This window comes from Megalobrama amblycephala, linkage group LG11 (genome assembly GCF_018812025.1).
Source record: "Megalobrama amblycephala isolate DHTTF-2021 linkage group LG11, ASM1881202v1, whole genome shotgun sequence".
Lineage (NCBI taxonomy): Eukaryota > Metazoa > Chordata > Actinopteri > Cypriniformes > Xenocyprididae > Megalobrama > Megalobrama amblycephala.
The window spans coordinates 30,245,806-30,271,651 of NC_063054.1; the positions used below are offsets into that span (position 1 = coordinate 30,245,806).

Genomic DNA, 25,846 nt, shown 5'->3' on the forward strand with positions numbered 1-25,846 from the left:
CCAGGGTACAGAGAACAGATAAAAAGGTGCTACGCTGTTCTGTGCTTAAACGGCTCTCAACTGCTTCCCTCCCAAATGGCCTTGGGCTTTCATTTCCTTTTTGTTCACCAAATATGCAGATATCCGGCATGTGTTTACTGGTTTATGCTACTCTCCAACAAAACAGGAGCTCAATAGTACATGTGTCTGAGATAATAAAGTTGTTTTGGCATAAAAAATAAATAAATAAATAAATAAATAAATAAACATCTAGTGTATTAGTAAAAATAAATGAACTGCAAATTATTTCTAATCAGTGTTTTTCATTTCTTTTTTCTGTCTTTTCAGAAAAATAGGTCCTTGGTAATGACAAGCATGCCCACTGAGTGAGTATCAATTATTTTGTTTTTCGAGTACTTTGAAACTTAAATAATTAAAATAATTAAAGCTGGGTTATTCCGTGTCAACTCAACCAGAGGTCCCCGGCTCTTTTTATATTTTTTCCTGTGAAAGACAAACATTAATAGTGATAAAAGCCAAAATACTAAATGTCTTGGGTGAGTATTGAGTAATCCACTATTTGGTAGAAGGGGGTCAAAATGACAAAATTTTCACCTGAGGTTTGGAGTCAATCTAAAAATGTCTTTAGAAAAATGGCAGCATTATTATTATTATTATTATATTATATTTTGTTTTTTGTTTTTGTTTTTTACAGAGATGTGTAGGTCTGTTAGTAAAATCAGTAATCTTTGTTGGATTATATGCCAGTGGTGACAGTACAAAAATGGGAAAAAACAATTCTTGAGAAATATTAAAGATATTTTAATATCCTTTTAGGTTTTGGTTCTTTACTTTTCTTTTGGTATCCATATTTTTAAGGCCCTTTATGGTTCAATTCCAGAGATATTGGGATATCAATATGGCTCTAAGAGTAAATTGTACACAATTTTAAAGATCAAAAACCAAATGTGGGACACTGCATACAGAGGATCATTTTTTCTTTTAAAGAGGAATGTCTGAAGAGAAAATTATATTGAAACTAGAAATGTATGGTGTTTCCCTCTATCAAAACAATTGCACAGAACATTCCTGTCTGAGTATCATAAATATTATTTTTCTCAAGTGCCTGTAACTCAAGAAGTACTAAAGATATGTAATAAACTTAATAAACTTCTCATTTGGAGTATTTATTTTAAAGGCCCTATATGGTTTAATCCCTAAGATATGGCCTATAGGGATCCCAATGTGGCTCTGTTCAAATTGTTGAATTTAACCCATTTTCAATGGTTGAAAACCAAATGTGATTTTGTTTATCCAGTCATGACTGTTGACACCGCATATGTGCATATAAGAACCATATATATATATATATATATATATATATATATATATATATATATATATATATATATATATATATATCTATCTCTCTCACACACACACACACACGGTATATACAGTGTCCTCCACAAATATTGGCACCCTTAGTAAATATGAGCAAAGGCGGCTGTGAAAATAAATCTGCATTGTTTATCTTTTTGATCTTTCATTCAAAAAAATCACAAAATTCTAACCTTTCATTGAAGGAAAAAAATTGAAAATGGGTGGAAAAGCTCATTATGAAATAAATGTTTTTCTCTAGTTCATGTTGGCTACAATTATTGCCACCCAATTATTGCAATGTCCTTTTCCCAAGATAGCAGCTCTGAGTCTTCTTCTATAATGCCTGATGAGTTTGGAGAACACCTGGGGAGAGATCAGAGACCATTCCTCCATACAGAATCTCTCTAGATCCTTGAGATTCCAGCTCCATGTTGGTGCTGCTTCTCTTCAGTTCACTCCACTCATTTTCTTTAGGTTTCAGGTCAGGGAACTGGGATGGCCATGGCAGAAGCTTCATTTTGTGCTCAGTGACACATTTTTGTGTTGGTTTTGATGTTTGTTTTGGATCATTGTCCTGATGGACGATCCAACCACTGCCCATTATTGGATTTCTAGCAGAAGTGGTCAGGTTTTGATTTTTTTAGGGCCCGAGCACCGATGGTGTGAGGACCCTATTGGAATTGCTCTGTTTATTATTATTATTATTATTATTATTATTATTAGGGCCCGAGCACCGATGGTGTGAGGACCCTATTGGAATTGCTCCGTTTATTATTATTATTATTATTATTATTATTATTATTAGGGCCCGAGCACCGATGGTGTGAGGACCCTATTGGAATTGCTCCGTTTATTATTAGGGCCCGAGCACCGATGGTGTGAGGACCCTATTGGAATTGCTCCGTTTATTATTATTATTATTATTATTATTATTAGGGCCCGAGCACCGATGGTGTGAGGACCCTATTGGAATTGCTCCGTTTATTAGGGCCCAAGCGAAAATTCGCGCAGGGCCCTCTTGTTTTTCTAAGGATTATTATTATTATTTTTTTTTTTTTTTTTTTTTTTTTTTTTTTTTTTTTTCCGTCTTCCGGGGCTTTTTGGGGGCCTTAACATGCTCAAAAACTCTTGAAAATTGGCACACACATTGGAATCCGCGGCCAACAGGGCCGGGCAGAAGCTGGTACCCGGGCGTGGCAGGGGGGCTCAACAGCGCCCCCTTGAAAAAGGTCTGAAAATTTGGTCCATATATTAAACACGCTTGCACGTATTAGTCTGAAACTCGGTACACATAAGGGTTGTTTGAAAAACGCATGCTCTGGAATTTGATATACTCCTCCTAGACGATTAATCCGATCGCCACCAAACTCGGTCAGCATGAAGTCAAGACACTGATGATTAAAAATTGCCAGGGGATTTTTGATATCTCGAACGGTTTGTCCGTGGCGAGGCAACGAATTTATGGCGAGAAAAAGGAAACAGGAAATGTGTTATAACGTCTGCATACATATATTGATCTTTATGAAACTTCACAAGTGTGTTCGTTATAGGAGTCTGATCACATGTATGTGACTATTGTGAGTCAAAGTTATAGCGCCACCAACTGGCAGCAGGAAGTGTATCACTTTTTGAAATGTTTTGAGATCACCCTCTTATTTTTACCTGATTTGCTTCAAACTTCATCAGTGTAATGTCAATACACAGCAGATGTAGACCTATGACAGGATTTTTGATATTTGAAATATTGTTGCCATGGCAACAGGTCAAACTGTAATAATATTCTTGAGTGTTTTTGAGGCTCTTAACATGCTTCAAATTGCATGAAACTCGACACACACATCAATATTGTCAACCAGTAGACATGGACAAAGCCATAGAAATGGGCGTGGTGGAGGGGCTCAGTAGCGCCACCTTTTGACAAAAGTGGGGGGGTTTGTTTTTCCTACAGTCACCAAACTTGGTACACATATTGTTCTCATCAAGCCGGACAATTTTCTAATTTACATTCATTAGCTCCGACCAACAGGAAGTCAGCTATTTTGGTTTGAATGTTAATTTTTTGAAAAAACAGGCTATGAATTTTATACTACTACTCCTACAGGGTTTATCCAATTTACACCAAGCTTTTTTTAACTTGTTGCTAACACATTGAAGTTGTTTAATTGCAAACGGATTTTGGATATCTCAAACGGTTTGGCCGTGGCGAGGCAACGAATTTATGGCAAGAAAAGGGAAACAAAGTGTTATAACTTCTGCATACATTAATTGATTTTGATGAAACTTCGGCTTAGTCTTCGTTGTACAAGGCTGATCACATGGATGTGACTATTGTGATTCAAAGTCATAGCGCCACCAACTGGAAGCAGAAAATGTGTCACTTTCAGCATACATTGAGATCACCCTCTTATTTTTACCTGATTTGCTTCAAAATTAATCAGAATAATGTTAAAACTTGGCACATGTAATCCTTTGAAAATGGGCAGGGAGGAGGGCTCTATAGTGGCACCTTGTAGTGCAGTAAATGTGGAGTGAATTTGACATAGTCCTTTGATGTTTAACCGTTTTAAGTGCCTATTGCCCGCTGTGCACAGTTGCCCTGAAGCCACCGGGTGGCGGTGCCACCGGGCTTGGGCCCGCCATCGCTGCTCGCAGCTATATTTAGGGCCCAAGCGAAAATTCGCGCAGGGCCCTCTTGTTTTTCTAAGGATTATTATTAGGGCCCAAGCGAAAATTCGCGCAGGGCCCTCTTGTTTTTCTAAGGATTATTAGGGCCCAAGCGAAAATTCGCGCAGGGCCCTCTTGTTCTTCTAAGGATTATTATTATTTTTTTTTTTTTTTTTTTTTTTTTTTTTTTTTCCGTCTTCCGGGGCTTTTTGGGGGCCTTAACATGCTCAAAAACTCTTGAAAATTGGCACACACATTGGAATCCGCGGCCATTAGGACGCCGGAGAGGCTGGTACCCGGGCGTGGCAGGGGGGCTCGACAGCGCCCCCTTGAAAAAAGTCTGAAAATTTGGTCCATATATTAAACACGCTTGCACGTATTAGTATGAAACTCAGTACACATATAGACCTCATCGGGCCGAACAACTTTCGTGCTCTAAGTTAAACACCACGCCAACAGGAAGTCAGCTATTAAGGGTTGTTTGAAAAACGCATGCTCTGGAATTTGATATACTCCTCCTAGACGATTAATCCGATCGCCACCAAACTCGGTCAGCATGAAGTCAAGACACTGATGATTAAAAATTGCCAGGGGATTTTTGATATCTCGAACGGTTTGGCCGTGGCGAGGCAACGAATTTATGGCGAGAAAAAGGAAACAGGAAATGTGTTATAACGTCTGCATACATATATTGATCTTTATGAAACTTCACGAGTGTGTTCGTTATAGGAGTCTGATCACATGGATGTGACTATTGTGAGTCAAAGTTATAGCGCCACCAACTGGCAGCAGGAAGTGTATCACTTTTTGAAATGTTTTGAGATCACCCTCTTATTTTTACCTGATTTGCTTCAAACTTCATCAGTGTAATGTCAATACACAGCAGATGTAGACCTATGACAGGATTTTTGATATTTGAAATATTGTTGCCATGGCAACAGGTCAAACTGTAATAATATTCTTGAGTGTTTTTGAGGCTCTTAACATGCTTCAAATTGCATGAAACTCGACACACACATCAATATTGTCAACCAGTAGACATGGACAAAGCCATAGAAATGGGCGTGGTGGAGGGGCTCAGTAGCGCCACCTTTTGACAAAAGTGGGGGGGTTAGTTTTTCCTACAATCACCAAACTCGGTACACATATTGTTCTCATCAAGCCGGACAATTTTCTAATTTACATTCATTAGCTCCGACCAACAGGAAGTCAGCTATTTTGGTTTGAATGTTAATTTTTTGAAAAAACAGGCTATGAATTTTATACTACTACTCCTACAGGGTTTATCCAATTTACACCAAGCTTTTTTTAACTTGTTGCAAACACATTGAAGTTGTTTAATTGCAAACGGATTCTGGATATCTCAAACGGTTTGGCCGTGGCGAGGCAACGAATTTATGGCAAGAAAAGGGAAACAAAGTGTTATAACTTCTGCATACATTAATTGATTTTGATGAAACTTCGGCTTAGTCTTCGTTGTACAAGGCTGATCACATGGATGTGACTATTGTGATTCAAAGTAATAGCGCCACCAACTGGAAGCAGAAAATGTGTCACTTTCAGCATACATTGAGATCACCCTCTTATTTTTACCTGATTTGCTTCAAAATTCATCAGAATAATGTTAAAACTTGGCACATGTAATCCTTTGAAAATGGGCAGGGAGGAGGGGCTCTATAGTGGCACCTTGTAGTGCAGTAAATGTGGAGTGAATTTGACATAGTCCTTTGATGTTTAACCGTTTTAAGTGCCTATTGCCCGCTGTGCACAGTTGCCCTGAAGCCACCGGGGTGGCGGTGCCACCGGGCTTGGGCCCGCCATCGCTGCTCGCAGCTATATTTATTATTTTTTTTTATTTTTTTTTTTTTTATTTATTTATTTTTTTTTTTTCCGTCTTCCGGGGCTTTTTGGGGGCCTTAACATGCTCAAAAACTCTTGAAAATTGGCACACACATTGGAATCCGCGGCCATTAGGACGCCGGAGAGGCTGGTACCCGGGCGTGGCAGGGGGGCTCGACAGCGCCCCCTTGAAAAAAGTCTGAAAATTTGGTCCATATATTAAACACGCTTGCACGTATTAGTATGAAACTCAGTACACATATAGACCTCATCGGGCCGAACAACTTTCGTGCTCTAAGTTAAACACCACGCCAACAGGAAGTCAGCTATTAAGGGTTGTTTGAAAAACGCATGCTCTGGAATTTGATATACTCCTCCTAGACGATTAATCCGATCGCCACCAACTCGGTCAGCATGAAGTCAAGACACTGATGATTAAAAATTGCCAGGGGATTTTTGATATCTCGAACGGTTTGTCCGTGGCGAGGCAACGAATTTATGGCGAGAAAAAGGAAACAGGAAATGTGTTATAACGTCTGCATACATATATTGATCTTTATGAAACTTCACAAGTGTGTTCGTTATAGGAGTCTGATCACATGTATGTGACTATTGTGAGTCAAAGTTATAGCGCCACCAACTGGCAGCAGGAAGTGTATCACTTTTTGAAATGTTTTGAGATCACCCTCTTATTTTTACCTGATTTGCTTCAAACTTCATCAGTGTAATGTCAATACACAGCAGATGTAGACCTATGACAGGATTTTTGATATTTGAAATATTGTTGCCATGGCAACAGGTCAAACTGTAATAATATTCTTGAGTGTTTTTGAGGCTCTTAACATGCTTCAAATTGCATGAAACTCGACACACACATCAATATTGTCAACCAGTAGACATGGACAAAGCCATAGAAATGGGCGTGGTGGAGGGGCTCAGTAGCGCCACCTTTTGACAAAAGTGGGGGGTTTGTTTTTCCTACAGTCACCAAACTTGGTACACATATTGTTCTCATCAAGCCGGACAATTTTCTAATTTACATTCATTAGCTCCGACCAACAGGAAGTCAGCTATTTTGGTTTGAATGTTAATTTTTTGAAAAAACAGGCTATGAATTTTATACTACTACTCCTACAGGGTTTATCCAATTTACACCAAGCTTTTTTTAACTTGTTGCAAACACATTGAAGTTGTTTAATTGCAAACGGATTCTGGATATCTCAAACGGTTTGGCCGTGGCGAGGCAACGAATTTATGGCAAGAAAAGGGAAACAAAGTGTTATAACTTCTGCATACATTAATTGATTTTGATGAAACTTCGGCTTAGTCTTCGTTGTACAAGGCTGATCACATGGATGTGACTATTGTGATTCAAAGTCATAGCGCCACCAACTGGAAGCAGAAAATGTGTCACTTTCAGCATACATTGAGATCACCCTCTTATTTTTACCTGATTTGCTTCAAAATTCATCAGAATAATGTTAAAACTTGGCACATGTAATCCTTTGAAAATGGGCAGGGAGGAGGGGCTCTATAGTGGCACCTTGTAGTGCAGTAAATGTGGAGTGAATTTGACATAGTCCTTTGATGTTTAACCGTTTTAAGTGCCTATTGCCCGCTGTGCACAGTTGCCCTGAAGCCACCGGGGTGGCGGTGCCACCGGGCTTGGGCCCGCCATCGCTGCTCGCAGCTATATTTAGGGCCCAAGCGAAAATTCGCGCAGGGCCCTCTTGTTTTCTAAGGATTATTATTATTTTTTTTTTTTTTTCCGTCTTCCGGGGCTTTTTGGGGGCCTTAACATGCTCAAAAACTCTTGAAAATTGGCACACACATTGGAATCCGCGGCCAACAGGGCCGGGCAGAAGCTGGTACCCGGGCGTGGCAGGGGGCTCAACAGCGCCCCCTTGAAAAAGGTCTGAAAATTTGGTCCATATATTAAACACGCTTGCACGTATTAGTCTGAAACTCGGTACACATATAGACCTCATCGGGCCGAACAACTTTCGTGCTCTAAGTTAAACGTCACGCCAACAGGAAGTCAGCTATTAAGGGTTGTTTGAAAAACGCATGCTCTGGAATTTGATATACTCCTCCTAGACGATTAATCCGATCGCCACCAAACTCGGTCAGCATGAAGTCAAGACACTGATGATTAAAAATTGCCAGGGGATTTTTGATATCTCGAACGGTTTGTCCGTGGCGAGGCAACGAATTTATGGCGAGAAAAAGGAAACAGGAAATGTGTTATAACGTCTGCATACATATATTGATCTTTATGAAACTTCACAAGTGTGTTCGTTATAGGAGTCTGATCACATGTATGTGACTATTGTGAGTCAAAGTTATAGCGCCACCAACTGGCAGCAGGAAGTGTATCACTTTTTGAAATGTTTTGAGATCACCCTCTTATTTTTACCTGATTTGCTTCAAACTTCATCAGTGTAATGTCAATACACAGCAGATGTAGACCTATGACAGGATTTTTGATATTTGAAATATTGTTGCCATGGCAACGTCAAACTGTAATAATATTCTTGAGTGTTTTTGAGGCTCTTAACATGCTTCAAATTGCATGAAACTCGACACACACATCAATATTGTCAACCAGTAGACATGGACAAAGCCATAGAAATGGGCGTGGTGGAGGGGCTCAGTAGCGCCACCTTTTGACAAAAGTGGGGGGTTTGTTTTTCCTACAGTCACCAAACTCGGTACACATATTGTTCTCATCAAGCCGGACAATTTTCTAATTTACATTCATTAGCTCCGACCAACAGGAAGTCAGCTATTTTGGTTTGAATGTTAATTTTTTGAAAAAACAGGCTATGAATTTTATACTACTACTCCTACAGGGTTTATCCAATTTACACCAAGCTTTTTTTAACTTGTTGCTAACACATTGAAGTTGTTTAATTGCAAACGGATTTTGGATATCTCAAACGGTTTGGCCGTGGCGAGGCAACGAATTTATGGCAAGAAAAGGGAAACAAAGTGTTATAACTTCTGCATACATTAATTGATTTTGATGAAACTTCGGCTTAGTCTTCGTTGTACAAGGCTGATCACATGGATGTGACTATTGTGATTCAAAGTCATAGCGCCACCAACTGGAAGCAGAAAATGTGTCACTTTCAGCATACATTGAGATCACCCTCTTATTTTTACCTGATTTGCTTCAAAATTCATCAGAATAATGTTAAAACTTGGCACATGTAATCCTTTGAAAATGGGCAGGGAGGAGGGGCTCTATAGTGGCACCTTGTAGTGCAGTAAATGTGGAGTGAATTTGACATAGTCCTTTGATGTTAACCGTTTTAAGTGCCTATTGCCCGCTGTGCACAGTTGCCCTGAAGCCACCGGGGTGGCGGTGCCACCGGGCTTGGGCCCGCCATCGCTGCTCGCAGCTATATTTATTTTTTTTTTTTTTTTTTTTTTTCCGTCTTCCGGGGCTTTTTGGGGGCCTTAACATGCTCAAAAACTCTTGAAAATTGGCACACACATTGGAATCTGCGGCCATTAGGACGCCGGAGAGGCTGGTACCCGGGCGTGGCAGGGGGGCTCGACAGCGCCCCCTTGAAAAAAGTCTGAAAATTTGGTCCATATATTAAACACGCTTGCACGTATTAGTATGAAACTCAGTACACATATAGACCTCATCGGGCCGAACAACTTTCGTGCTCTAAGTTAAACACCACGCCAACAGGAAGTCAGCTATTAAGGGTTGTTTGAAAAACGCATGCTCTGGAATTTGATATACTCCTCCTAGACGATTAATCCGATCGCCACCAAACTCGGTCAGCATGAAGTCAAGACACTGATGATTAAAAATTGCCAGGGGATTTTTGATATCTCGAACGGTTTGGCCGTGGCGAGGCAACGAATTTATGGCGAGAAAAAGGAAACAGGAAATGTGTTATAACGTCTGCATACATATATTGATCTTTATGAAACTTCACGAGTGTGTTCGTTATAGGAGTCTGATCACATGGATGTGACTATTGTGAGTCAAAGTTATAGCGCCACCAACTGGCAGCAGGAAGTGTATCACTTTTTGAAATGTTTTGAGATCACCCTCTTATTTTTACCTGATTTGCTTCAAACTTCATCAGTGTAATGTCAATACACAGCAGATGTAGACCTATGACAGGATTTTTGATATTTGAAATATTGTTGCCATGGCAACAGGTCAAACTGTAATAATATTCTTGAGTGTTTTTGAGGCTCTTAACATGCTTCAAATTGCATGAAACTCGACACACACATCAATATTGTCAACCAATAGACATGGACAAAGCCATAGAAATGGGCGTGGTGGAGGGGCTCAGTAGCACCACCTTTTGACAAAAGTGGAGGGGTTAGTTTTTCCTACAGTCACCAAACTCGGTACACATATTGTTCTCATCAAGCCGGACAATTTTCTAATTTACATTCATTAGCTCCGACCAACAGGAAGTCAGCTATTTTGGTTTGAATGTTAATTTTTTGAAAAAACAGGCTATGAATTTTATACTACTACTCCTACAGGGTTTATCCAATTTACACCAAGCTTTTTTTAACTTGTTGCTAACACATTGAAGTTGTTTAATTGCAAACGGATTTTGGATATCTCAAACGGTTTGGCCGTGGCGAGGCAACGAATTTATGGCAAGCAAAGGGAAACAAAGTGTTTTAACTCCTGCATACATTAATTGATTTTGATGAAACTTCGGCTTAGTCTTCGTTGTACAAGGCTGATCACATGGATGTGACTATTGTGATTCAAAGTAATAGCGCCACCAACTGGAAGCAGAAAATGTGTCACTTTCAGCATACATTGAGATCACCCTCTTATTTTTACCTGATTTGCTTCAAAATTCATCAGAATAATGTTAAAACTTGGCACATGTAATCCTTTGAAAATGGGCAGGGAGGAGGGGCTCTATAGTGGCACCTTGTAGTGCAGTAAATGTGGAGTGAATTTGACATAGTCCTTTGATGTTTAACCGTTTTAAGTGCCTATTGCCCGCTGTGCACAGTTGCCCTGAAGCCACCGGGGTGGCGGTGCCACCGGGCTTGGGCCCGCCATCGCTGCTCGCAGCTATATTTATTATTATTCTTCTTCTTCTCCAAAGTGAATCGCATTTTAGAGGGCCTAAACGTGCTCGAAAACTCACGAAACTTTGCACACGCGTCAGAAGTGGTGAAAATTTACGTCTGTTATGGGTTTCGGAATTGGGCGTGGCAAAATGGCTCGATAGCGCCATCTAACGTACAGCCCCGCTCGCTACATAACACTAGGGGTTTGAAATTCGGTACACACATTTATCAGCCCAGTACCTACAAAAAATTCTCTTGGAGCGAAATCCGAAACCAAACAGGAAGTCAGATATTTTGAATTAATTCACCGTTTTTTGCATTTTCCAGACGTTGTACTTTAACGAACTCCTCCTAGAGATTTAATCAGATCAATGTCATTTTTTGTCAGTCTAATCTAAAGGCCTTTGTGACGTTAAATTGCGAAGATCTAGAGTTTTCGCTGAAGGGCGTGTCCGTGGCAGCCTGACAAAGTTTGATGTTTTCGCCATGAAAAAGGAAGTTGTTGTAACTCAGACAAACAATGTCGGATCTGCCCCAAACTTCACATGCTTTATTAGAGTCCTGACCTGAAGACATCTTCATAACAATATTCAGTTACAGTCATAGCGCCACCTGGGGGCAACAGGAAATGACATGTTTTACACTGTGATTAACTCCTCATGGAGATTTAACCAGATCAACATCATATGTTGTCAGTCTAATCTTAAGACCTTAGCGATGATAAATATCAAAGATCTTGAGTTTTCGGTGAAGGGCGTGTCCGTGGCGGCCTGACAAAGTCTGATGTTTCGCCATGAAAGAGGAAACTGTTGTAACTCAGGCATACTACGTCCGATCTGCTCCAAACTTCACATGTGTGATAAGAGTCATAGCCTAAAGACGTCTATATGATACTATTCAGTTAGTCATAGCGCCACCTGCTGGCAACAGGAAATGGCATGCTTTATACTGTAATTCACTACCAGATTCACATTTCATCATGCCACGAAGTACCAGACATGCTAGAAACACGTTAAATCATGCAACACTTGGCTGAGTGCTAATGTATGCGATTAACGCCACGAAAGAAACAGGAAGTTGTTGTAACTCAGGCATACAACGTCCGATCTGCTTCAAACTTCACGTGTTCGATAAAAGTCCTGGCCTGAAGACATCAACATGGCAAAATTCAGTTACGGTCAAAGCGCCACCTGTTGGCCACAGGAAGTGTGGCATTTCGAAATGACTTTGGCATAATTCTCCTGTATTCACTCGCTTACATGCATGTCGCCCACTGTTCACTGTTTTCCTGAGGCCAACGGGTGGCGGTGAGCCCGGGTGCGAGGGCCCTCTCAACGCTGCTTGCAGCTTTAATTTTTATCTGTTTTTTATCGCACATTAGGACGATTTAGAGACACATCCTCTTCCAGGCAGATTTATAACATCTTTAGTTGATTGAAACTTCTTAATTATTTCCCTGATGGTGAAAATGGGGATTTTCAATGCGTTAGCTTTTTTCTTACACCCATTTTATATTTTGTGAAGCTCAACGATCTTTTGCTGCACATCAGAACTATATTATTTGTTTTTTCTCATTGTGATGAATGATTAAGGGGATTTGGCCTTTGTGTTTACACATTTGTACTCCTGTGGAACAGGAAGTCATGGCTGCACAATTTCATGCTCCTAGTCACCCTGGTGTGCTAAAAAATGTAAATGGGAATATACTTCAGAGATATTTTACTCAGAAGAATTTCTAGGGATGCTAATAATTGTGGCAAACATGTATTGGAGAAAAACATTTATTTCATAATGAGCTTTTTCTCCCATTTTCAATTCTTTTCCTTCAATGAAAGGTTAGAATTTTGTGAATTTTTTGAATGAAAGATCAAAAAGATAAACAATGCAGATTTTTTTTCAAAGCCACCTTTGCTCATATATACTAAGGGTGCCAATATTTGTGGAGGGCACTGCATATATATTTAATTAGTGTGATGTCAAATTATGAATAACCAGGATTAATTAACTCTTCGTAAAGTTATGAACAGTGTGAAACATAAGATAACCAAAAACATACATAAGAAATATAAGATCCCATTTACCTGGGGTTTATAATAACCCAGGGTGAACTATTTCAAGTGTGAGAGCCCTTAAATATTTCAAAGTTTGATCTATTATCAGTGATTCCACAAAATATGCCTCTTAGCAGTGGATACTACTCGATATATGACTATGCTTCACATGTGATAACAATAGAAAATCACAGAGGTGTAAAAAGTACTCAAAAATGTTACTCAAGTGAAAGTACAAGTACTGAGTGAAAATTTTACTCAATTAAAAGTAAAAGTATCTGGCCAGAATCATACGTGAGTAAAAGTAAAAAAGTACTACATTAAAATTGTACTTGAGTATTAAAAAAGTAAAAGTAACAGCAAGAATGAAAATTAGAGATTCTTGTTTAAGCTTTTAATCTCTAAAAACATGTGTTTGTGTTTAATTGTATTTAATTATCAAACTATAAGACTACTACCTAATGCCAGTATGCAACATGCTACTCAAAGTTGCAAAACCTCGGATTTAACTTAAGCAGAAGCTGATTTTCAAAACTGAGTGTCAAGCCTAGCTCTTTTGGGGCTAAAAATCAATCCTGCAGTGCCTGAAACACTGGTGTCTGAAACACAGGCCAGATATCCATCAAACTCTTTGCTGGCTTCATGCGTTTGTCTGTTTCAAAGATGCGAAAAAAATCTTCATCATCAGATGAACTGTTGGCCACGGGTGCTCTTGATTCTGTGGCTGATTTTTGACTTCCTCCATTTTCTTCCACTGACTGTTATAATTTCCAGGTCAACTAAGAGTATAGAACCCGAGAGGTGACACTCTGATACTTTTTAGGCAACAGTCACTAGATGGCGCTCCGGTAGCGCGGCCGCCATTATGGGGTGAAAATACTAACTGGAGCATTGAATCCTTCACATCTTACGCACCCAAAATCAGTGAATTTCACTGCCAAATCAGAAGCGCAGTAGAACAGTTTTTTAAATTAAGTCATCAGTAAATTGTATGGCTCCCACAGTAAATGTTGTATTGTCTTATATATGTTTTATTTTACCAGTTGTGGAATCCAACCATTCAACCATCTGAGGTAACGTAGTTAGCCTACTTTGAGTATTTCCATTTTATGCAACTTTACACATTTATTAATAATAAATTAATAATTAATACATTTAAGATCATCATATTTACAGTGATCAGTATATTTCAGACCTAGTGGAGTAATAGTAATAATATCTAAGTCTGAATTGAAATAAGCTATATTGTACGTTTTAATGGATCACTACAAACATAATGATCTTATAATACATGATGCATTGCTGTGTCCGTTATCGCATTATTCCCACTTTTGGACACTTTTACTTCAATGGACATTAGACAACACTGCAAAATAAAGCTGTTATATTCATATATTTATTGTCCAACATTCCCAATTTTTCTGATGCATGTCATAATTTAATTTCATATGTCGGTATTATTTCAGTGTTTATAAGTCTAATACTAATACTAGATCTTTTAAAGAGTTTTAACCCAAACTGACTGAGAGCAAAACGTTTTTGTGAAAAAGTTTTTTGTTTTGTTTTTAAACAAAGCAGCTGATATTGCCTTGAAAACTAGTGGACTGCCAAGTCGCCTTCACCCCAAAATGGCAGAAATGCAAGGCCGCTGCTGGGCGCAGGTGTTGCAATGGAACATTCTATTGAGTGTCGCTTCTTGTTAGTGTATATTCTTTGAGGTCAAGGTGCTGTGCATTGTGGTAATTGACGTGACATGAAGTCACTTCCAAAGGACCAATGAACATGTCTGACCAATTTCATGGAATGTGAAAATGAATCTCATTGAATAAATAACCTCTAAACTAAACTGGTCATCAGCGCAATTCAATTGGTTTGGTAATCGCAAAGGAAAATAGAATGAAGTGATCTCCAAAAAATAAGTACTTTTTGACTGTAAATAAAATTGTAAGGAGTAAAAAGTACTTTTTTTTTTTTTTTTTTCTTAAATTTAATCAAGTAAAAGTATTGATTTTTAAATGTACTCAACTAAAGTAAAAATCCCCAAAAATAATACTTAAGTATAGTAATCAAATAAAATTACTCAAGTACTTTACACCTCTGGAAAATCATAATACTTAAACAATCCAGTTGAGGAAATCTTGGTTTACTAATGTAAATACAATGAGTGGGGAAAGCAAACAGACTTTCCTAGGTAGCATGGAACTTGTTTTAAACATGTAGTTGCAGTACTGCATAATTGAACTCTTGTAAGCTTCAGAAGCTATTAAAGGTGCTCTAGAATGCTTTTTCACAAGATGTAATATAAGTCTAAGTTTCAGCCCAAAATACCCCGTAGATTTTTTTTATTAATTTTTTGTAACTGCCTATTTTGTGGCATCATTAAATATGCGCCGATTCAGGCTGCTTCCCCTTTAAATCCCCGCGCTCCCTGCCTCCGAGCTCGCGACTCTAATACATTGCATAAACAAAGTTCACACAGCTAATATAACCCTCAAAATGGATCTTCACAAAATGTTCGTCATGCATGCTGCATGCATGCATCAGATCATGTAATTACAGTATTTATTTGGATGTTTACATTTGATTCTGAATGAGTTTGAGTCTATGATCCGTAGCTAACGGGCTAAAGCTAACATTACACACTGTTGGAGAGATTTATAAAGAATGAAGTTGTGTTTATGAATTATACAGACAAGTGTTTAAAAATGAAAATAGCTACAGCTCTTGTCTCCGTGAATACAGTAATAAACGATGGTAACTTTAACCACATTTAACAGTACATTAGCAACATGTTAACAAAACATTTAGAAAGACAATTTACAAATCACTAAAAATACCATGATATCATGGATCATGTCAGTTATTATTGCTCCATCTGCCATTTTTCGCTGTTGTCCTTGCTTGCTTACCTAGTCTGATGATTCAGCTGTGCACAGATCCAGACGTTAATACTGCCTGCCCTTGTCTAATGCCTTGAATGACTGGCATATGCAAATATTGGGGGCATACATATTAATGATCCCGACTGTTATGTAACAGTCAGTGTTATGTTGAGATTTGCCTGTTCTTCTGAGGTCTTTTAAACAAATCAAATTTACATAAGGAGGAGGAAACAGTGGTGTTTGAAATGATTCACTGTATGTCATTTCCATGTACTGAACTCTTGTTATTCAACTATGCCAAGGTAAATTCAATTTTCAATTCTATGACACCTTTAAAATGAACATAACACTTCTTCTAAATATCTGTGAAACTGATTCAAATATAGAATCTAATGAACAGACTACTGAGAGCAACTTAAAGGGATAGTTCACCCGAAAATTAAAATTTGATGTTTATCTGCTTACCCCCAGGGCATCCAAGATGTAGGTGACACTTTTTTCAGTAGAACACAAATGATGATTTTTAACTCCAACCGTTGCAGCCTGTCAGTCATATAATGCATTGAAACGGTAACACCATCTATGAGGAAAAAAACAAACAAAAAAAAAAACATGCACAGACAAATCCAAATTGAACCCTGCGGCTCGTGACGACACATTGATGTCCTAAGACACAAAATGATCGGTTTATACGAGAAACCGAACAGTATATCATTTTTTACCTCTAATACACCACTATGTCCAACTGCCTTGAGTATCCGGTGTGTGAGGTCTGAATGCACTCTGACGCCGGAAGTATTCTCTCGTACTCATTGACGTATACGCGTGAGAGATCACTTCCGGCATCAGAGTGTGTTTTCAGACCTCACACACTGGATGCTCAAAGCAGTTGGACATAGAGGTAAAAAGGCTGCTTCCCCTTTAAATTTTCCTTTTTGGGTAAATTATCCCTTTTTAAAGTGCCACAACTTGACCATTTCTGTGTTTATCATATGGGTATGTTCTATGCAGTTATTTTGATAGAGGGAAACAAGATACATTACTAGTTTCAGTATTTATTCTTCAGACTTTCCCCTTTAAATACAATAAGCATTAGCTGTGTGCACGGTGACCCACTTTTGTTTTTTGACCATAAAAAAATGGTAATATTCAACAATTTGTACATGGAGCAGCATCTGAGATCCCCATATATATGGGATTGAACAATATAGGGCCTTAAAAACATTCCAAAAGAAAAGTTTGCCAAGAACCAGAATGTAAAATCTACTGAGATATCTTTAATACTTTTTGAGTTACAGGCACGCAAACTTGGGGAAAATAATATTTTTGACTATCAGACATGAATGTTCTATCCAATTGTTTACAAAACACTTTGTAATTGTCTACAAAGTGTTCAACACCTGTTATAGATGATGTGTAAACGCATGAATAAATCATTTACAAAGCTTTCTGCATCCCCTATTCTAAAGTGTAAACTATTCTTCACTTGTAAATGTCTTACATATCATTTGTAGACCTTTCTTACCTGTTACAAATTACAGGGAGTGCAGAATTATTAGGCAAGTTGATTTTCTGATCATATTTTTTTCCCAAGCACATTTTACCAATTCCAATCCACATCAATCTTAATAACTACTATTAATATTGTTTTTAATCATTTATAAGTGATATATAATTGTTCATGAAGGCTGGAAATGAAAAATGCCTTATATTCAGGTGTGCAGAATTATTAGGCAAGTTTTCTTTTACAGGCAAAATGAGCCAAAAAAGAGATTTAACTCAGACTGAAAAGTCAAAAATTATTAAATACTCATGAGAAGGACGCAATACTAATGCAATACTAGAAATTGCAAAGTTAAAGCATGACCAAGGGACAGCAAAATGCTCATTGGGTCAGCGGGGTCAGACAAAAACAGGTGGAAAAGAAAAGACACGTTAACTGCAAAATAATTAAGAATTATGTGGGAAACCATCAGGAACCCTTTAGTCTCCAGCGCCACCATTTTCCAGAACTGCAACCTACCTGGAGTCTCCTGAAGTGCAAGGTCTCAGGATCTCAGAGACTTAGGTTAGCTAAAGAATCCTAAAAAATGACCCGCACTTGATAAGAATCACAAGCTGAAGTGTTATAAAATACATGAAGACTGGGTTTTTATAGGCCTTATAAACAGACAGCTTGAGAGTGACTCCTGAAGGACCAGCACCACATCCTCTTGTACCACTGTTTGAAGAATTTATCTTCCAGAATCTGGCAGTAAGTTTTGGAAGATCATTTTTAGTCCATCTCTGCAAGACAGACATTTCAGGATAAGAGATGGACTAAAAGTGAACTCAAACACCTTACTGCCAGATTCTGGATAAATTCTTCAAACAGTGGTACAAGAGGATGTGGTGCTGGTCCATCAGGAGTCATTCTCAAGCTGTCTGTCTATAAGCCCTATTAAAACCCAGTCTTCATGTATTTTATAACACTTCAGCTTGTGATTCTTATCAAGTGCGGGTCATTTTTTAGGATTCTTTAGCTAACCTAAGTCTCTGAGATCCTAACACCTTGCACTTCTGGAGACTCCAGGTAGGTTGCAGCTCTGGAAAATGGTGGCGCTGGAGACTAAAGGGTTCCTGATGGTTTCACACTTAATTCTTCACCTTAATTCTTAATTATTTTGCAGTTAACATGTGTCTTTTCTTTTCCACCTGTTTTTGTCTGACCCCGCTGACCCAATGAGCATTTTGCTGTCCCTTGGTCATGCTTTAACTTTGCAATTTCTAGTATTGCATTAGTATTGCGTCCTTCTCATGAGTATTTAATAATTTTTGACTTTTCAGTCTGAGTTAAATCTCTTTTTTGGCTCATTTTGCCTGTAAAAGAAAACTTGCCTAATAATTCTGCACACCTGAATATAAGGCATTTTTCATTTCCAGCCTTCATGAACAATTATATATCACTTATAAATGATTAAAAACAATATTAATAGTAGTTATTAAGATTGATGTGGATTGGAATTGGTAAAATGTGCTTGGGAAAAAAATATGATCAGAAAATCAACTTGCCTAATAATTCTGCACTCCCTGTATTTGTATATGTATACAAGTCATTTATAATGCTTTCTGCATCCCCTATTCTAAAGTGTAAACTATTTATCACTTATAAATGTCTTGCATATCATTTGTAGACCTTTCTTACCTGTTACAAATTATTTGTATATACATACAAGTCATTTATAACACTTTCTGCATACCCTATTCTAAAGTGTAAACTATTCATCACTTATAAATGTGTTACATATAATTTGCAGACCTTCTTTATAAATTATGTAAACTGCAATTTTTAAATTGATCATTTATTTGCCATATGCAAAGTATATCTTTCAGTTACAGGATATAAAAATCTATACGAATCCCGATATTTAAATTATATATTTTTATATAAAAATTATGATATTTTATGCAAATATATTTTACTATTACTATATACTATATTTTACTTTGAGCCCCTAACTCACCCCTTATTACGGTGGCCCAGTAGTGCACAACACAACGAAATTAAAAAAGCAAACATAAGTTCACAACACAACGAAATCGAGACACAACACAACAGAATCGAGCCACAACACAACGGAATAAAGCCACAACACAACGGAATAAAGCCACAACACAACGAAATCGAGCCACAACACAACGGAATAAAGCCACAACACAACGGAATCAAGCCACAACACAACGGAAATGCTCCCGACCACTTGGGGGCTCTCAGAGCTAGGTAATATTACTATTCCTTGCCACTGTTCTATAAAGTCGACAGTTTTACAAAGATATCAATACCATGATTAGTTTTAAGTATGTAAGCATTGTATATCGACATGGTATATTAATTAAAAATCAACTACGTTCACAATAGCTTCATATTTATACTTGTGAATGATTTGACGCGATATCACGAATCATGATGAAGGGAACGTCTGCCAGTTCCACCAAGTGGTTAAAACGTATAATTTGTATTCATTAAAATTACTTTTAACATTTAAAAACAGACATGTTCAAATTCCAAAGGTTGTTAGCTCCTGTTGGTAATACTGACAAGCTTTGGAATTTGAATATGTCTGTTTTTAAATGTTAAAAGTAATTTTAATGAATACAAATTATACGTTTTAACCACTTAGTGGGATTGGCAGACGTTCCCTTCATCATGCGCCGTGGTAGCGCGTCAAATCATTCACAAGTATAGGCCTAAATATGAAGCTATTTTGCACGTAGGTGATATTGAATTAATATTTCATGTCGATATGCAGTGGTTACATACTGTTTAAACTAATCGTGGTATTGATATTACTGCCGACTCTATAGAACAGTGGCAAGGAAAACTAACTTTACCGAGCTCTGAGAGCCCCCTAGTGGTCGGGAGCATTTCCGTTGTGTTGTGGCTTGATTCCGTTGTGTTGTGGCTTTATTCCGTTGTGTTGTGGCTCGATTTCGTTGTGTTGTGGCTTTATTCCGTTGTGTTGTGGCTTTATTCCGTTGTGTTGTGGCTCGATTCTGTTGTGTTGTGTCTCGATTTCGTTGTGTTGTGAACTTATGTTTGCTTTTTTAATTTCGTTGTGTTGTGCACTACTGGGCCACCGTACCTTATACCTAACCATGACCACTTTTTAGCCACTTCACAAAAATAAAAACGCAATACAGATATATTTACAGTGACTGTTATCTTAGTTGATATACTGTTGTATAAAAAGTATAATTTTAAGCTCCCTACTCCACTCTATTACCTTAAGCATAACCATTTTGACAATATACGTAATGTTAGTGTAACGGGCAGATAAATGTACGTTAGTCACAATAATTTATTTAAAACATTACAAAAAGCAGTATACAGAACAGACAAAACGACGCGTATGCTACATTACCAGCGAAATGACAGCAAATCATAATTTTGTGTGAGTAACAGAATGAAATTAAAGTGTTTAATCGCTGCAATCACTGCTTTTAAGCGTCGCGCTGATCTAACTCAACACAGCAACTCAAATTCGGCATGTCGCAAACACTCTATGGTAGTCGCAAATCACATGTGACAGCCAATAAGGAGCAAGGTTTGACGTCACTGCAGCAAACCTGTGTTGTATTGTTAGACGCGCCAATTTTAATTTGAAAGTTATGAAACGGCGGATTGATACGATTATTAATGTATAATGGTTATATTACGTTATAAGAATCTTTTCCTCACACGATGGCTTCGTACGACTTCTGAAGACTTGAAAATAATGCACGAAATAATGGACTACGTTTATTATCAGTTTATGGTGCGTTTTCATGTTATGGTGAGGAGCTGTTCCATGAATGATTAAGTGCTGGTTAAGCGGTGGCTGAGTGTTGAATTATTTTTATTTATTTTTTTTTTTTTTTTAATAATGTAAATTTTAGGCTTGGGTAAAGTGATGGAGTGAGATGATAATGTAACAGGAACATCTGCAAATGATGTGTAACACATTTATAAGTGATGAGTAGTTTACACTTTAGAATAGGGTATGCAGAAAGTGTTATAAATGATTTGTATACATATACAAATAATTTGTAAAAGGTAAAAAAGGTCTATAAATGATATGTAACACATTTACAAGTGAAGAATAGTTTACACTTTAGAATAGGGGATGCAGAAAGCTTCCTGGATCAGAGGTTGACTTCATCACTAGACCCCACACACTACACACAGAACACAAGCCTGTGCTGATGAGTGAAAGGATTTAATATAATCCACTGGAATCACCTGACTGTAAGGCATTTATCAATGTTTATCCACTTCAAAACAAATAAATTACTTTTCTTAAAAATAGTGCTTTAGCATACCTGCATGTTTGTGCTTTTGAACACAGACCAGCTTACAACTTCATCATTAAATCATATACTGATCATTTACTAATGGTTTGTTCTTCATTTGTTTATGATTAACAATTGTTTATTGAGATAATGATACTAAAACAATTTTGTCATAAATACTTCAGTTATTATAAGTTATAAATAATGTCTTGACTAATAACTTATAAACCATCTACTAATGATCTGTTTGATTTATTTAAGATAACTTACAACACATTTGTAAATTGTTAGCATAACACTTGTTAATCATTTATGAACGTATATTGTAATGTTTTGTAAATGATTCGTTCATCATTAACTAATAAGTGTCTCATAACTGAACTAATAAAACATTCATAAAATGTTAACACATCATTTATTAATCATTTATGAACATATAGCCATGTTTTGTAAATGATTTGTTCATAATTAACAAATAATTTATAAATGACTTATAATTGAATTTATAAAACATTCATAAAATATTAGTATATCACTTATCAACTATTTATAAATGTTTATTCATGTTTTGTAAATGATTTGTTAATCATTAACTAATAATTCATAAATGACTTATAACTGAACGTTATTATAAAGTGTTACCAAGAAAGGTTTAAGAACCTAAATCTAAAAGGATAAGAAAATATCTTTAATACTAGAGTTACAGGTTTTAAAATTTTGGAAAACTGCTTTCACATTTTTGAACTGTCACTTTTGGCTTATAATCCAACAAATTTGGCTAAAATCAACAGATTTTACTAACAGACCTACCATTCTGTGTAAAAATAACAATGATGCTTCCATCTTTTTAAAGTCATTTTACCCCCCTTTAATTTGAGACTAAATCTCAGGTGAAAATTGTCATTTGACCCCCCTCTCAGGGCTCTAGACCGCGACCAAAATGGTTACCAAAGCGATAATTTTTTGCTAACGTACGAGTTAAAATTTTGCATGGTCGCATTGGTGGGTAATGTATTCCGTTAACTCTTTGGCATAGGCCTCTTTGACATTCAGAACGTTTAGTGCATCACGTGATCAACTGCTAAATTCAAATGTGATTTTGCGCTTTGGCTGGCATGCTGAGTCAGAGACTGACGAGCTCAGCGCTTGACATGACAATATTCAAAATACTCAGTGTTTTAAACCACATAAGGTTTATTTTATGTTTCAGATATTTAAATACACATATGTACTAGCAAAACAATACATTTTATAGTTCATAAAATACACATTGATGTCTATGGAAGCGGCAATAACAATCCATTCAAATATAAATTGACGAGGTGTTTTATTCATATCAGATACACATTGTTTAGAGTAAACTTTATAGTTACTTATTCTTCTCCCACTTCACCAGCCATGTACTTTCATGTATTTTGGGAGAAGTGGATGATTTGACGTGTTGTAAATCCGACAGATCTGATTCTCTGAACTGCGGCACAAACTAACATGGCTAACATCACGCATTATAGATCAACTAACATGATCATTATAAAGTTTTTTTTCTACAGCAAAACACATTCACTTACATGTATTTGAGAATCGAAATATCAGATAGTTAATGGCATAGACAACAATTTTGTGAATATTTTGAATAAAGAAAAATGTTTAGTCACTGTCAGTCTTTACATCAATGCAAAACCAGCATATACAAATTAAAAGAACGATTCATCAACATGCAAGGTCATTATTATTAATATTAAAAAAAGGGTTGCATATTGTAAGTTAGTGCGACCAACTGAGAAAGTTAGTTGCACCAGTGCGACCAGTGGAAGAATAAGTCTGCCCCCTCTACAAAACGGTGCATTACTCAAATATTTTACATGCCTTCTGTCATCATATTGATAGTTTATACTTATTAGCGAGTAAAAATGCCTTTAGTATAGGGATCCACCAAGTCCCAGAGATGTAATTTTGCATTAATTATAAGCCTTAATAATAAAAAGCCTTGTCCGAGTGCATACAAATGTTTTTTGTCACCGCGGGTACCAGAGGCGGAGCCAGACATTGTAAACATTCGGGGCTTAGCCCAAATCTAGCCTATATTTGTCCAAAGACAATTTAATTTTCTATTAACAGCTTTACTGACATGAAGAAGCTTTTGTTGTTGTATTCTTGTTCAGAAAATGTACATTATTTGACACTGTAATTTGTAAAAGTTTGTTGGATGTACCCAGGATGTACCTCCTCTAGGGGGGTCTGGGGGCATGCCCCCCCAGAAGAAAATTTTGTACATTTTAAGGTTAAATGCATCAATCTGCTGCACTCTGGAAACTCAAAATTAAGAGCTTCAAACCATGTACAGTGTGCAAATTGAACAAAGAAACTGCATTGACTTGTACCTGGACATTAAAAAGGGTTCAAACATCTTTTTTACAATACTTCTGTACTCATTTCTTTTTAAAAGATAAATCCCTGAGCTTTTATTTTTATCACCAGATCACCAGCTGATCGCGTGCGCAAATGTGCTCACTTCTCTTTAAAACATGCAGCACAGACTGACTGTATATATACCAGTGGCGGAGGCATAAAGTGGATGGTGGGTGGGCCTCTAAAAGTGTGGGTGGGCCAGAATAATTTGCATCATCCCATTTTCAACTGGCTTAATTTGGGAGGGAAAAAAATGGACCGTCCCTCAGTGGCGTCAATTCACACAAAGTCAAGGTATGGCAAGTTCAAATTACGTTATTTAATATAATATTATGTGACAATATCAATTCAAGTAAATCTACAAGATAAGAACAAGACAAAACTGCAGTTACAACATGAACCAACAGCACCAACCGATTAAAAAAATAACCAAATAATAATAATAATAATTATAATTATAAATATAGCTGCAAGCAGCAATTACGGGGCCAAGCACAAAAATGGCACAAGAAGCCAGCCAACATGTCTGTGAGCATCAGACCAACTGCAACAGTTAGCAATTAAAGACCTATTAAGATCATTTTAGGTAAAAGAGCTGAAAAATGATCAAAAATGAGGATTTACTGGTTCATCACTTTCGACCAATAAGTGGTGCTGTATCCAAATTGTTGTGGTATGGTCAGAGTGAGGTGACAATGACACTTGCAAAGTTTGGTGTCAATATGTCAAAGCACTGAAGAGATACAGCTTCAAGAGTCGTTTTTGCATCATGCCTCAAATTCTTTGCTCTGGTATACGAAAACAGTTTGACATATGGACTTGAAATCCATAACTTTTTGTCAGCATGGTCTGAAGATGACACGGTTCAATTTTGGTGAAAATCGGAGCAACGGTCTAGGAGGAGTTCGAAAAAGTAGGTTTTTAAAGAAAAACACTATGGCGGACAGGAAGTTCAGCCGACTATGGCAAATTTGATATGTGTTCTGTGCATGACCCACGGAATCAACTGAGACCAGTTTCATTACAATGAGTTAAAATAGTCAAAAGTTATTAGCATTTTTGTAAATTTTGTTATAACTTTTGACCACAAGGTGGAGCTGCGCTGAAACTTTTTGAGTATTGTCAGGGCATGGCACCAAAGACCCATACTGAGTTTCGTAATGATACGCTAATGCGTTCGTAAAATACAGCATTTTAGCACAAAATTCAAAATGGCCGACGGACAAAATGGCCGATATGAGAAATATGGATGGCATTCGACTCGACATGATGCCCCGAATCTAACAAGACCAAATTTATGATTTTTGGACAAACCCATCAGAAGTTATAAGCAAAAAAAGCCTTTTTTCATATCTCCAATCCAGTAGGTGGCGCTGCACCGAAACACTGCATGATGCCTCAGGTCATGCTTGTGATGACATGTACCAAGTTTGGTCTGAATACGATAAAGCGTTGTGGAGATACAGCCTTATGTCTATTTTCGTAAGCACTGTGTACAATTCGTTCGCGTGTTTTACAAAAACGGTTTGAGGAATCGACTTGAATTCCATAACTTTTTGTCGGCATGGTCTGAAGATGATCTGGTTCAATTTTCATGAAAATCAGAGTAACGGCCTAAGAGGAGTTCGAAAAAGTACGTTTTTCAGAAAATTCAAAATGGCGGAAAAGAATTCATGACGGAAAATGACGTCATAGGGTGCAATCGATTCGTCTTGAGCCAAGAAATCAGAGGAAAAAAGAATTTTGTTTCTAGCC

The 25,846-nt window shown here is 37.4% G+C and overlaps 1 protein-coding gene across 3 annotated transcripts in view; it reads left to right on the plus strand.

Annotated features, from left to right (window-relative positions):
* mcph1 (microcephalin 1) overlaps positions 1-25,846 on the plus strand; it is a 184,541-nt gene that overhangs the window by 50,204 nt on the left and 108,491 nt on the right. For 2 of the 3 annotated variants that reach the window (XM_048207387.1, XM_048207386.1), the window contains exon 11: positions 328-365. The exons of the other annotated variant lie outside the window; for it this stretch is intronic. In XM_048207387.1, coding sequence (XP_048063344.1) covers positions 328-365 — 38 coding nt within the window. The remainder of the gene's footprint in view (positions 1-327; positions 366-25,846) is intronic. 3 annotated transcript variants of the gene reach the window in all.